The sequence below is a fragment of the Trifolium pratense genome, linkage group LG7 (assembly GCF_020283565.1).
Source record: "Trifolium pratense cultivar HEN17-A07 linkage group LG7, ARS_RC_1.1, whole genome shotgun sequence".
NCBI lineage: Eukaryota > Viridiplantae > Streptophyta > Magnoliopsida > Fabales > Fabaceae > Trifolium > Trifolium pratense.
In genome coordinates, this window is record NC_060065.1 from 26,630,650 (window position 1) to 26,646,275 (window position 15,626).

General features: G+C 32.5%; 1 protein-coding gene and 1 pseudogene across 1 annotated transcript; both read left to right on the forward strand.

Moving 5' to 3' along the window:
- The first annotated feature begins 582 nt into the window (after nt 1-582).
- Nucleotides 583-3,329, forward strand: LOC123896152 (annotated as a pseudogene).
- A 5,348-nt stretch (nt 3,330-8,677) lies between these two features.
- On the forward strand, nt 8,678-13,828 carry LOC123895360 (choline transporter protein 1-like). The gene is made up of 10 exons (XM_045945641.1): nt 8,678-9,064; nt 9,522-9,880; nt 9,967-10,112; nt 10,363-10,546; nt 10,904-10,977; nt 11,081-11,194; nt 11,549-11,905; nt 12,045-12,305; nt 12,427-12,654; nt 13,371-13,828. The coding sequence occupies exons 1-10, from the start codon at nt 8,877-8,879 to the stop codon at nt 13,563-13,565; spliced, it is 2,106 nt and encodes a 701-aa protein (XP_045801597.1). The 5' UTR covers nt 8,678-8,876; the 3' UTR covers nt 13,566-13,828.
- The last annotated feature ends 1,798 nt before the right edge of the window (nt 13,829-15,626 follow it).

Below are 15,626 nucleotides of genomic sequence, written 5' to 3' on the forward strand. Positions count from 1 at the left end.
TTCCAACTCCAGATACACCACTTATTCATCTTTACTTGACGCAAAAGACTACTTAACAAAAAAAAAATCAGAGGTTAATATGGTGCTCTCAAGTTTTATTCATTCTTGCAGAGCAAAACACGTGTTGGTCAATTTTTACTTGGTTCTCACCTTCCTAGACCAATAGAGATTAGAGTGTGACAAAGAGTAACAATTGCTTTCAGTAATATTTGGGTGCGCGAGAAGTATGGGGCGCAAAAAGAAATTTATGAAATATACACTCTTGGGTTGAAATTGTGGATTGTGGGCTTGTTTTGAAAAGCCCATCAATCCATCCTTCCTAGTTCCTTCCCAACTAACTTCACTGGAGACAATCATTTTCCTATTCCACGGAAACATGTTGTCTCCAGTGGGATTTTCACCGGATTCCTTGCAGTGATCATATCAGCCCTTAAAAGTCATTTTTTGATTTAAATATCAGCAAACAAAGAAAAAATGAATGATCAGGATTACACCGGATAAAAAACTTCCCCGGAGACAATCCTTTTCCTTATTCCACATATCTTGGCAAGCGCACACTCACTCACTCACTGAGTAACAACAATGGCGTCGACATCATTCTCTGTTATCTTTAAAAAATCTCGTAACTTGACTGCAACATTCTTACTATGTAGACCTTACTGTTCCACTTCCACAGTGACTCACCGCAAAAACCTGTTCTCCAGAATAAGCCCCCTCGGAGACCCTTCCATTAGCATTTCACCCATTCTCGATAACTGGATCCAAGAAGGTAACCCTCTCGATTCCCAACAACTTTACAAAATCATCAAAACCCTCCGCACCAGCAAACGCTTCAATCAAGCCCTTCGGGTCTCTCTCAATCTTAACTTTACAATTACGGATTTCTGTTTTTTTACTATTTCATGCAAACAAAATTAGATTAATTTGTTCGATTAAGACTTATTCCAATAGCTCAGAAAAGAAATGTCGAACTAGTTTACCTGCTAAGACTAAATGTCTCAATAGTCAGTCTATCAAAATAATACTACTGACATGTAGCCATAGGTGGAAAGTAGTAATCAATCATTTAAGAAAATAGAAGATATTGAATGTGTCGGGGCTGTGTCGGTGTTTGATAAAGACGCATACATTCAATCTGAAGTGTTGGTGCTATGCAGATTTGAAGAAGCTAAATTAGTCCAACCAAATTTGCATCAGATAGAATCGAACCTAAGACCTTAAGGAGGATCACACTCCAATGTCTCAAGCCAATACCACAAATTACATTAGTCATCTATTAGAGACAATTGTGTAATTACTCATTTAGTCCCTCCATATATCTCTTTTATTAATAATTTTGATTCTCAAATCTGTTTTTAGATAGTCAATTAGGTCCTCAAATGTGTTTTTCCATTGGTTAATTTAATTCATAAAATTACTAACAAAAGAGGCACTATGGATGTATTTGTAATTTCGGTACATTTAAGTATCAATGTGATAGCGAGTTACACTTTCACGGACTAAAATGTCATTTTTGTCATTAATGTAAGCTTGAGAAAAAGAGAAGAAAAAAAAAAGAATTAAGAAAGTCTGTTCTGGTTTGTGGGTTGAAGCGGACTTTGGATTTGAAGGGATGAAGATTGTTAGGTTCTTGAATATTATGTTTTAGAAATTAATATTTTAAAGCCTTAGTCTGAAATGAGGTGGATTAAAAATTCATTACAACTCAGTGGTGCCGCATAGACGTCAATATATTCACATCAATAATTTTATGACAGAGAGTGATTTTAAGGTTATAAAAAGATGGTTTATGATATTGCAAGATAAAAAATAAAACCTAAAATTACAGGAACGACAATCATTGTACTATATTTGCATGGACTAAATGAATAGTTAAACCTTAAGTTTTGTTGTTGACTAATATATCCCGAGTATTTGTTTACTCTTTTTGTTGCGAAGAACTAAACTAAGTGCCGCATTTTTTCTCTAACAACTAAAATTGGTCCTGAGAAAAAAAGAGTTGAAATCCTATCTTATGGTTCTTTCTTTACATTGTTCCATTTGTCCTCGTTATTAAGTAATAACTGAGATATCTTTAATGTTTGATAAATTTAGGTTTCTGAATGGATGAGTAGAAAAGGGCTATGCCCAATTTCAGCAACTGACCATGCCGTGCAACTAAATCTTATCGGTAAAGTTCGTGGACTGGAAAGTGTGGAGAGCTATTTCCAGAATTTAAGTGATGAACATAAAACTGAAAAAGCTTATGGTGCTCTTTTGAATTGTTATGTGAGAGAAGGACTAGTTGACAAGTCACTCTCCCTTATGCAGACGATGAAGGATTTGGGTTTTGTTTCTGTTCTCAATTTCAATAATATTATGTGTCTCTACTTGCAAACTCAGCAGTATGAGAAAGTCCCCGTTGTTTTGGCATCAATGAAAAAGGCCGGTGTTTTCTCCTAACAATTTCAGCTATAGGATTTGTATAAACTCTTTCGGTGCAAGTTCTGATCTTATCGCTATGGAGAAACTGTTGGAAGAAATGGAACGTCAGAGCCATATCAGATCAGATTGGATTACATACTCTATTGTGGCTAACCACTACATCAAAGCAGACATGAAGGAGAAAGCTTTGATCTACCTAAACAAGTGTGAGGACAAAGCAGACAAACGTGACACAATTGCTTACAATTATCTGATTTCACACTACGCATCTTGGAAACAAAAATGCCATGATGAAATTATGGAAACTTCAGAAAAATAACTGTAAGAAGCAACTTAACAGGGAATATATAACCATGTTAGGTTCTTTGGTGAAGTTGGGTGACCTCGATGAAGCTGAAAAATTACTTGTAGAATGGGATTTATCAGGTAATTTTTATGATTTCAGGGTGCCAAACATCCTTCTGATCGGTTATTCCAAGAATGGAATGATCGAAAAAGCAGAAACAATGCTGCGAAGCATGGTTGAGAAAGGAAAGAATCTTATTCCCAACAGTTGGGCTATTGTTGCTGCTGGATATGTTGACAAGGAGAATATGGAGAAGGCATATCAGTGCATGAAAGAAGCTATGGCTCTACAAGCTTAGAGTAAAGGTTGGAGACCAAAGAGTAATGTTATTTTCAGCATATTGAATTGGGCTACCATTAACAGAGATATAAATGAAGTAGAAGATTTTGTGAATTCATTGAAGACCATGACTTCAATGAATAGGGATATGTATCTGTCCTTGATCAAAATGTATGTTAGATGTGGGAAAGAGGCAGATTAGATTTTAAAGAGTATGAAAGTTGATAATATAGAACTTGATGAAGAGATAGGGAAAATTCTTAACTCAAGATTGCCATAATATTGATTTATTTAATTTCTTTCTCCATAGTTTTATATCTCACTATCAATCTATCATTGGTGTTGATGTTGAATACCTAATGACCTGAATGATACTAGAATAGCACTTTTTGTGTTCTATATCTATTTAAAAGTTGCATTTATCACTATATAGGCCAATGTCGTTTTAAATAGAAGATTTAAATCTGATCCAACGATATAATTGAATCTTCTCTTCCAGTGAAATGGAGAATTGACTTACAATGTTACAAGGATATGATGCTCAAAAGATTATGGTGATGTGTTATTCGGTGAATAACTGATGAATTGGTAAACATCAAATTTATGCATTTTAAACTAACAGATCAACATCAAAATTATAAAATTTATGCTAAAAAAACCTGAGGTTTGCAAATACTCCTACTTTCAAATACTATAGGTGCCGGTCCCTACTTTGCAATTAAATACTTTACCAGTGAGATTCTTTTATAAACAAAATTGACATGCAAATATAAACTACGAGGGTTGTGAGTTTTTATTTCTTAAGAATATCGTCGACGGTTATTAGAATTTTTGATAATTTTTCTGACGATTTTTTATTTATTTTATCAACACAATAATAAAGTACATATTTTGCAAATAGATCTTCTTTATCTTGTTTGAATATATTTTGAGCTTTATCTAAAATGTACAAGTGAGACAAATTTTTCATCATCATACATAAATTTATTTTAACTATTAGATCAAATATGTCACAATTATAAAATGAAACAATTGTTTTAAGAATGTCTTATATTAAAGAGTTTTTGACAAGGTCCTAAATTTTAAGATATGGTAAGATTTTGGGATTAAATTCACAATTAGTAGAGAGTTTTACGTCTAATTGCAATGTGAACGGTTCAATCAAACAAGAAAAAGCAAGAAGAAAAATGCAAAGTGAAAATAGAAAAATGATATATGAGATCTACCAAAGAGGCCTTTCAAAGAAGGAAAAAGAAATACAAACAAGGGAGGGCCCACCAACTTGTATCATACTGCATGAAAAATTCTCTTCTAAATTTTATTTTTATCTTTGAATAAAAACTCCAAAATGTATTTTTTAAAATTTTTCTAGATCAAATATTATTTTTAACAGTAATTTTTTTTGAAAAACACGTTAAGTTTTTATTTAAAGGTAAAATTGGAAATTTGAGGAAAAAGAGAGTGATATGAGGTAGAAAATTCTTGATATTGTATTTAGATGTTTTCTCTTCCGACCTCCGTGTTTTTTTATACCCCTAAATTTCTAATTTTGCCCTTGCAAAAAATTTCGGTTTCTAGAAACCGAATTATTTTTTGCCTTGAAATTTTTTTTCAATTTCTAAAAACCGAAATTTACTCTGAATTTATACTAGAAAAAATTCGGTTTCTGATAATCAAATTTTTTTACAAAAACAAAATTGAAATATTGGAAATATAAAAGAATCACGAGTTGGAAGAAAAAACATCTTGTACTTATATCAGGACCATCAAACTGTCAATTTTTTTATAAAGCCCATAATACTATCATTATTGGTCTATATACGAGTCAGATAAATATTCTTTTATAATTTAACTTAATCGTTGTCCTTTCCTAATTCTAAAGCGGAGGAATCCACTAATTTAATTCAAACTTCATATGAGCATTCTTTTAAGATTTTTCCCATAAGACTTGTATTGTATCTGCTCATGCCGGTGGATCATGCTCATTCTCTTCATTCTTTTCTATTTTTTAATTTTTTTTGGGTCATGTTAATATGTGCACCAAGAGCACATGTTAAGTATCTAAAAATAGAAATTTACATTTAATAACATAAAAGAATTTAATATTTAAAAAATATAATGCACAAGTTATAAGAGAATATTACTACATTTGTATTCTTAACATGTGCCTTTGGTGCACATGTTAACATTTTCCTTTTTTTTAGGCTTAAATGCAGTTTTACCCCACTTGTTTTGAAAAATGCGGAATTTTACCCCCTATTTTAAAATGCAGAATTTTACCCCTATTTTATAATGCGGAATTTTACCCCCTATTTTATAATTTGTTGGATTTTGCCCCCCACAAAAATTTTGCATAAAATCTGCTTCTGAGCGTCAAGTTCAAAGCTTCGCACAGAACTCAATTTGGATCAATAATTCACCAAAACTAGTAACGAAACGACCGCAATCGAGTTAGTTTTCCACAGAATCAAACTCCACTAAATTTGGAGTTACAGAGAGACATTAATTACCGTTTTAGTGAAGGTATGTTCAAATTAATTATCGTATGAAACTACTACCGGTATTTTCGTCTGCCTCTCACCCTGTAGCTCATTTTTTAATACTATTTACATGTATGGAAAGCTAACGAAATTACCCTTGTTGGCATTTCAATTTCGTCGAATTTGGAGTTACGATGCGTTTGGTAGACGATGTTGAATTTGAAGATCACAAGTAGATTTCTGCAGAATTAGTAATTGGACAAACATTCACTAAAACGATAATTAATCTCTCTTTGTAACTCCAAATTTAGTGGGGTTTGATTCTGTGGAAAGATAACTCGATTACGGTCGTTTTGGTATCGTTTTGTGAATTATTGATCCAAATTGAGTTCTGTGCGAAGCTTTGAACTTGAGGCTCAGAAGCATATTTTGCGCAGAATTTTGGTGGGGGGCAAAATCCAACAAATTATAAAATAGGCGGGGTAAAATTCCGCATTTTTCAAAACATGGGGGGTAAAACTGCATTTAAGCCTTTTTTTTAAAGTAGTTTAGTCGATAGAATTTCAACTTATAAGATAAATAAATGAGAATATTAATATTTGAATTTCGATTTTCTATAAATTACATGTAAGTCAATGTCAAGTGAGTTATGCTTATGACTCATTCTCTTCATTCCTATTCAGACAAAAAGTAATATATTCAAATTATGGCGACAGAGTGTGGTTATGGTGCATAAGCCCAAACTTATGCACCATGCATAAACTTGCTTCCTACACCCACCATATTTACTTCCTACGCCAAAAGTCAACCAAAGGCCAGCCCAAGCCCAAAATTAGACAATCCATTACTCGGCGCCCCCCATATACTACCCAATTACTTGCGCCCCCCCTTTTGCTTAGCGCACCCCCAGTTTTTTTTCCTTTTTCTCCTTGATTTCTTGTGAGCCCCCCAATTTTTTTTTCTCCCCTAGATTTCTAGCGCGCCCCCAATTTTTTTCCCTCCTCCAAACTTCTAGCGCACCCCCCCAAATTTCTAGCGCGCCCCCCGTTTCCAATTAAATAATAATTTTTGTTCCTTTGAAGTATATATTATAAAAATCCATTTTTAATTAATTTTCGTCATACACCTCCTCGAAGCCCAACATAATAACGAATGGTTCATGTATATATAAAGCATACTTGTCAAACATACAATTTAATTTTAAGTTTTATCAATCATAATCACAATATAAATAAAATTTCATACATTAATTACATATATATATATATATATATCGATTTTTCTTTACAATAAAAAAATGATCGAATCCAATATCTCATGCATACTATCCAAATTTTTTTCAACTAAACTAACCCTAGTTGCTTTATATGATTTTTTGCTTTATATAGCATGGTTTTGTAAAATGGTTATGTGATGTTTTACTTAATAACAATGGTTTCAATGTATAACATCTTGGCACTAATGCCCATATGAAACCATTTAACTAGACTAATGGTTTCAGTGTATAACGCTATGAAACCATTTAACTAGACTAATGGTTTCAGTGTATAACATCTTGAAACCAAATAACAAGACTAATGGTTTCAGTGTATAACGCTATGAAACCATTTAACTAGAATAATGGTTTTAGTGTATAACAGTATGAAACCATTTAACTAGACAAATGGTTTCAGTGTATAACATCTTGAAACCAATTAAAAGGACTAATGGTTTCAATGTATAACATCTTGGCACTAATGCTCATATTAAACCATTTAACTATAATAATGGTTTCAGTGTATAACAGTATCAAACCATTTAACTAGACAAATGGTTTCAGTGTATAACATCTTGAAACCAATTAACAAGACTAATGGTTTCAGTGTATAACATCTTGACACTAATGCTCATATAAAACCATCTAACTATAATAATGGTTTCGGTGTATAACGCCATGAAACCATTTAACTAGATTAATGATTTCAGTGTATAACGGTATGAAACCATTTTTGCTGTGGAATGGTTTCAAAGAGTTGTTCTCCAAAAACATATTTAACCCTTAATAAAAATTGTGAAATAAATTTAAATTTTTAAGACGATATAAAACCGAAGAGAGTGAGGTATCCCCAACCGTTCCAAATAATTCAAAATACCCTAAATAAAATTTTGGGAAAATTTTATTAATATCTTATATTTATAAAAGCATATTTACGGGCGTGGACGCGCGTCACTGTTCATCATCTTCCTCACCCATTTTATGCAGAAACGGGTCACGACGACCCGGTTCGTCGACCCGGTTCGTTCTCCTTCAATAATCAACGAAACTCGACGTTCTTTATACCGTTTTGATCGTCGTTCGATTTTATGAATGTTTCCGGTATTAATTTTCGAAATCGGTGATCGAATCGCATGTAAAATGTGGCCGAAATTGAGCAAGCAAAAATATAAAGTTCTTTAGTTATGATTATTACATGTGCAAAATCATCTGATGGCTGTGAATGACTTATGCACCATACATAAGAAAAGGCTTATGCATATTAACTATTGCCATGGCGACATTTAATATGCACAAGCCTCTCGAGTTATGCATGGTACACAAGTGGTGAATAATATTATAACGAATATGAATTTTAAAAAATTTATCGTTGGAATGAAAATTTATATCATATAGTACTTCCATAATTTTTTTAAAAAAAAAATTGAAAATCATTTGATATGTTATTGAGACTCATCACATTCATACTAAAAAGGAAAAAAACCAAAACAAAAAAGGGTCTTACTAACTAACAAGTGTCTCGGGACACTCTTTAAGCACTTTGAATAAAAATATTTATCAATTTTTTTTATAAAAATTTGTAAAATCAATGCATTAAAATTAAAATGTTTAACTTTATAAATAAATAATTTCTATAAATAAATTTTTTAAAGAGTGCTGGAAGGACGCTGGGTTGGCATTAAAAAACTTTGCAGTTTAAGCCCGATCGAACATTAAAAAGCTCCGAGTAAGTTGTGTCCGAGAAGCCACAAAACACGGATCCATTGTTGTTTAACAAAAAAGAAAAGTAAAGAAAAAAAATCCATTTACTTTAGAAAATCTCTGTCTTAAAATATTAATTAATCAATATTAATTTTCAATTTTATTATATTATATTAAACCCAAATCTAAACCACTTTTTCTATCAAAAAAAAAAATCTAAACCACTTTGCTTTTTCACACTTCCCTAGCTACCTCTTCATTCTCAGCTCCACTCTCTCTACTAACCAATCCCTTTCCTCTTCTTCTACCACACTCACTCACATCTCCTTGAATGTTCAATTGAAGCAAAACTTGTTTTCATTTTATATAAATAAAATATTAATAATTGAAAATGAGGGGTCCTTTAGGTGCAGTAATAGGAAGTTATACATCAAGTGATGGAGTTACTCAAATGGGTGGTGGAATCATTAAGCATAACAGAAAATGTAGAGATATCACTGCTCTTGTCATCTTTATTGCTTTTTGGATTGCAATGATTGTTAACTCCAGTTTTGGTTTTAATCAAGGAAACCCATTAAGGTAAAGATTCTTAAAGTTTCCATCTTTATCTAACTTTACCATTTTGTTCTTCTATTAATTAATGGAGTTTCTCAAACCCATTTGGTTTTTTTTATTTTTTTTTATTTATTGTGCTTTCTTGTGTTAATGGAGTTTCTGCAATTGGCAAGTTTTGATTGTGAATTTTAACCCATCTGGGTTTTTTTTTGTTTTTTGTTTTTTTGTTTTAGTGCTACTAATTATCTATAAGTTGCTTTCATAAGCTATTATGTAGAGATTAAGGAAATAAGTTGAACACAACTTATGGATATGAATCTCTCCAAATAGTCTCGTTAGTCAATTCCAACCGACCCTTAAACCTTGAAGAGGGGATTGAATATGGAGCCGGAATAGGCCCATGATTTTTATTCTCCTTTTTGTTGTGAAAATTATGTAATTTTTTTTATTACTGCCTCACTAGAAATATGATTAACCGTAGGCTTACGTATGGGCTGGACTACAAAGGCAATGTTTGTGGGGACAAACATGCGCATCCCGGTCTCGGTGAATTGGAGCTCAGATATTGGCAGAATCCTAACCAAGTTTATCAGACTGGATTGAAGGATAGCCAATTCAAACTGGTTGATGCCCGTAGTATATGCTTGTTGGACTGCCCTATTCCTTCTGATGATTCTCTTGAATGGGTTTGTGATTATCCTGAAGGAGATATTCGTCTTTCAATGGAAGATTGGATTAATAGGAACTATAATTATTATGAATTCCTTACACCTGAAATGAGAAACTCCTCTCTTCAACTTCAGGGCCCTTGTTATCCTGTTATATTTCCCAGCGTAAATGGTGAGTAAACTATATACCTTATGGTGCATTTTGATTTTGACCCTTTTTACAATGCTTGGTTCTGAAAGAGTATTTTTTTTGTCTAGTTTACTGGAGTTGCCAGTTTATTGCTCGAGCATCAAACACATCGCTGAAGCATTGGGAGCAGATGGGTGGTGTTAGCATCAATGAAGACATTGTTAATGATAAGTCAATTCACAAGTCTATTAATTCTCGGTCAGCTGTTTTAAAGGTTAAAATTTTCAGCTTCCTACTACTTTTGTTGGTATTATTATGATTGTAAATATTTTAAAGGGAGGACTCAACAACTCAGTATCAACATTATATTGTGTTTACAATGTATTATTATTGACATGTTAGTGTCAAGAGAGACAAGCAATTGAAGGAAGTAAGAATATTTGTCAGCGACCTTATGCATATTCAGCGTTGTGTGTATTATTATGTGCTTTAGAATTAAAATGTGTTATGATTTGTATTTGCAGAGGTACATGGCTGATATAGGAAAGGCATGGCCTGTGCTGATTGTTTGTGGAGGAATTTTGCCTGTTTTTTTGTCTGTGATTTGGCTGATGATGATTCGGCATTTTGTTGCTGCAATGCCGTGGATAACAGTGGTTCTCTTTAATCTTCTAATAATATCAGTCACAATGTTCTTCTACATAAAAGGTTAGGATCTCTCATGGGCTATTTCAGTATTTAAAGAATCAAATATGTGCCCTCTGATGAAAGTATCATTATACCGATGTAAAAACAAAATATTGAATGCTCCTTTTGAATTAACTTGTTATTCTTTTATCCATTCATGTGTTTAATAATGCTTTGTTCCTTTCCAGATGCATGACTGTTGTACTCTTTTGAGAACATTAGCATGAATGGCCTTGTATTAACTGTATTTTTATCAAACAGAAAAGCACTCCAATGTTGGGACAGTGATTAATATTTTAGTTTCTTTATATGGATTTTGGACAAACATCAGTCAAACAATAATACTAAGTTAGTGTTTTTTTTCTTCCTGATTTTCAGCTGGATGGATTGGAAATGATGCTATTTCTCCCATCATTGGTGAGCATGACCCTTACATTAATGTATTTGGGAGGGTGAGTAACATCTTATTGTGAAAAAGGATTCATGTTTTCTCTTGTCTTCAAAGACTTGATTTTTTTTGCATGTGTAGATCTAACAAAATGATATCAATTTCAGGAGTTAACTCATCTACGTGCTGTCACTGTACTTATGACTGCTATCAGTGTTGTTGCCATTCTTACTTCAATTGCTATTGTGCGACGCATCCTTATGGCAACATCAGTCCTGAAGGCAAGCATCACTTAGTAATATGCAATTAGTGAACTCTTTTCTAAATTTTGTTCTTCATTTTGTTACATGAGTTCATATCAGAAAGTGATCAGATGTGGTTTTTTAACCTTATCGAGTGCTCCTATGCAAATATAACTTTACTCATTACTAAGGACTATGCAATTGAGGGTACACGTATAGCCCTAATGTTCTAGGAAAATAGATAAATTCCATGCTCATTTTCAACAGTGTTAAACACAATTTGCCGATAAAGCAACAGTGTTCGAACTGCTAATAACTGAAATGATAATTCAGCATTCCTTCCATTACCCGAGTCAAACAATTTAATTGATATAATGCTAACTTTGTTCACAGGTAGCTGCAAAAGTGATTGGAGAAGTTCAAGCACTCATAATTTTTCCACTAATTCCATACGCTATCCTTGCTGTGTTTTATATGTTTTGGACTTCAGCTGCTCTCCATCTATTCAGCTCTGGCCAGATTGTTCAGAACAACTGCAACTCTAACTGCTGCACATATGATCTTGTGGCAAAACGGGTGAACTGTGATCGTTGTTGTGGATATAGCATTCATTACACACCACATATTGGAATCTCCATTCTTTTTCACCTATTTGGGTGCTATTGGGCTACACAATTTTTCGTAGCATCCTCGTCAACAGTAGTTGCCGGATCTGTTGCCTCTTATTATTGGGCCCAAGGTGAAACATCGGTAAGTTACTATTTCGCTAAGAAATTGTTCCTCATTGGTATAAGATGTAGCATGATAAGTTGTTAAAATGTAGCTCATTGTGTGGAAAATACGGCAAATTGTGTCGATTATTAAATGTAATATATATTTCTGAGTGCAGCCTGAAATTCCATTTCTGTCAGTCTTTTCCTCCATGAAGAGGTTTATGCGTTACAGTATCGGATCTGTGGCTCTGGGTTCTCTGATTGTGTCATTTGTAGAATCAATCCGGTTTCTGCTTGAATCTCTTCGTCGCAGACTAAAAGTATCTAGTCATGTGCATGACAGCTGGATAGGCAAGGCTGCATACCAATCTTCTCAATGTTTTCTCAGGTGTATTGATTGGACAATCAAATCAGTAAACCGAAATGCTTACATAATGGTAACTTTTGTTAATCTACATTATTTACCATAAAGCATAATTTTGATACGTGCTGATTGTTATATTCTTGTTGTTTTGACTTTTCTGATGTTAACTCAGAGTATCTTTTTCATGCTTGCAGATTGCTATAACAGGCAAAAGTTTCTTTACCGCGTCTTGTATTGCAACAGATTTGATCATGAATAACATACTAAAGATTGGGCGTCTTAATGTTATAGGAGATGTCATTTTGTTCCTTGGAAAACTGTGTGTCAGCCTTTCAAGTTCGGTGTTTGCATTCCTCATGTTAGACACACACAAGTACAGTTCTGGCCATAACAAGACCTCATCTCCACTCTTCCCTGTTGTGGTATGTCTTTTTTTTAATCATATATATTTTAATGTCAAATCCATATATTTTAATGTTCTATTGTTTAACTTCATAGCTGTCGATTCCAATTTGTTAAAATATAGACTTTGTTTTGAAACTCATAATAATAGTTCAAAACCATTTTGTTCCCACATTAGCAATTGTACAAATTAGATTTCATTATCAACTCACATACGAAAGATTACAAGAGTATATTACACATATGCACCTAATGACAACCCACATATGTTTGGTCCTCATGGAAAATTTGGTTGGAAGCCATATGAAGAGCAACCTGATTATCGCAAAACAACTTCTTTTGAGAGACCTGAGTAAATTTCAACTCACATGTGACCAATGCCATAACAGTATACTTACCCTCAACAATAGATATAACAACATTTAGACCATGAAACGTAATTAGAGAACCCAATTAATTTTGTTGGATGAGTAGGAAACAATCATTTGCACCAAGTTCTCAAAATCAAACAGTGGATGCTATTTAATGTTGGTAAAAATAGACTCCATTTCATTGTTTGGTTCATGAAGTTGATTACAAGTACATAAAAAAACCTAATATAAATTTTGATCTTCTAATATAAGAAGTAAGTACAAAATATATTAAAATCATGCATTCAACATTAACATAATGGAAATATGAATTTTAAAACTATTGACATAACTTTACTTGATATATTTGGTGTAATGTAATGCAGGTATGCTGGGCTCTTGGATACACTGTTGCAACTCTATTTTTTGCAGTGGTGGAGATGTCGATTGATACCATCGTTCTCTCATTCTGCCAAGATTCTGAAGAACACCAAGGGACAGCACAGTATGCTCCACCCCTTCTCATTGAAACTCTTGGTAACCAAAATGAGATGAATAGACTTACTCAAGGATCACAATGAAACTTATATAATTTTGGTGATTATGACGGCATTTAGATTTTCATTAAGTTGCTTATTTTTGCCACCATAGTTCTGTTCTGTTCTTACTTTGTAAATATGTTTATATATGCATTGCTGGACAAAGGTGGCATCATTTCATTTGGGGTTACCTTTTGACAAATGGATGGATCAGTTATATTTGATTAGATATGCACCATTATCCAATCATTAAATATTATGTCCTATTTTTATATTATTTTAATATATACTTAAATTTTTAATAATTTTATTATAAAAAATTAATAAATTTTGATAGTAATTTTTTTTTTTTTTGGATAAGCAGATTGTTACTACTCCTTCCGTTCCTTTTTACTTGTCGTTTTAGAAAAAAAAAAAAAATTAAGAAAATATATTTTTGCACCTTATCTTCCTATTATACCCTTATTTTATTTCACCAATAATTATTTTTTTTGCACACACTTTCTCTTCCCAATAAATTTAATATATTATGTACCAAAAAAAAAATTAAAAAAACTTTGGTTTTCCAAATATATATTAAATATTTTACGGTTTCAACAACTACTCCTGAATATTTGGAATTTACATAAGGGTATAATAGATTTAATATATACATGAGGAGTAGTTGTTGATACTTTAAAAGATTTAATATATATTTGAAAAATTAACGTTTTTTTTTTTTAAATTTGGTACATAACATATTAATTTATTTTGTCAAAAAAAAAAACATATAACTTTTTTTTTTCTTGTAGCTGTTATCAAAGTATAGTGAGGTGCGGATGTGGGGTGGTTTACTCTTTATAAATGTTAGTAGTGTTTATATGTCTGAATATTTGTCTCATCCTTTTTACTACCTACGTTACTACGTACGTATAAAGGCATAGCCTCCTAGCATAATATCCTCGTGTCTTCTGCTCATTTAAACATTGTCTTTTGCCTTCATATATTTCTTTTTGAACAATTTGATAACAAGTTATTTTAATCAACACTAACAAGAAACACATTCACACAACATAAGTCACCCTTACGCAACATACAAAGTTACCCTTTTTTTCTAAATGGCGAAGGCATTATATGATGTTACGAGTTCTGAATATGTTGGTCCTAATGTCTCACGACACATTGGTTGTGGCTAAATAATAAAAACAGTAATCACCTAGCTAGCCAGTCTTTCCCATTCTTGAGAATCTATTGTTCCTTGACCAACATTGGAGCTGCTATATGATCGATGTAGGCTTTCCATTTAAAATAAAGTATGCATATGCTTAAGTTATATTGTTGTTGAAATAAATATTCTCTCTTTAAACATATATGTCGTTTCATGTGATAGCAAAGACAGATTCTGAGGTAATGCTGGAGTTGTTGTGACAACATAAAAATATGGTTACTTTTGGGGGTTAACGGCCTGAAGAATCTGAAAAGATCATTGAGGAAATAAGAAACAAAGAATATATGGAGATTGTTCCTTATTGATGAGGTAATTATGAAGATTTACGGAAATATTTATATGCTTGCCTGAAATCTTTTTTTTCTTTCTTTTTTCTTATGCATAGTATCATGGCATGATAAACAGGTACACGTGGTTCCTGCTCATATGTTTCACAAAGTCATTAGTATCACTAAATCTCACTGCAAACTTGGGTGAGATAACTTTGAGTGAGATAACTGTTATATTTGCAGCCACACTTGTGAGAGAGGACGAAAGAATTACAAATCTGAACTTCCTAATTTGGTCATTATTTTGCATGATAGGTTGCAGTTTCTGTTTACGTTGTCTTGATTATTAAAAGAACTGAAATATCATTATCAAAAAAATTTAATTGCTCAATTGTGGTCTTATATTTAAATTTGTTCCTCAAGATTGAAAATGTAATATGATTTGCCTCTAGTATCGTCAATTAACTTTCGACATGTTTTTCACAAGTGAGACAGTGTGTTTTCACTAATAAAGCTTTTACAATACCAACCATATTAGGATTATAAACTACATTATTGAACACTGTATGTTCAATTTCATGTTGTATTTAGTGCTTATTTGATTCATGTTTATGTGCTTATGCAGGT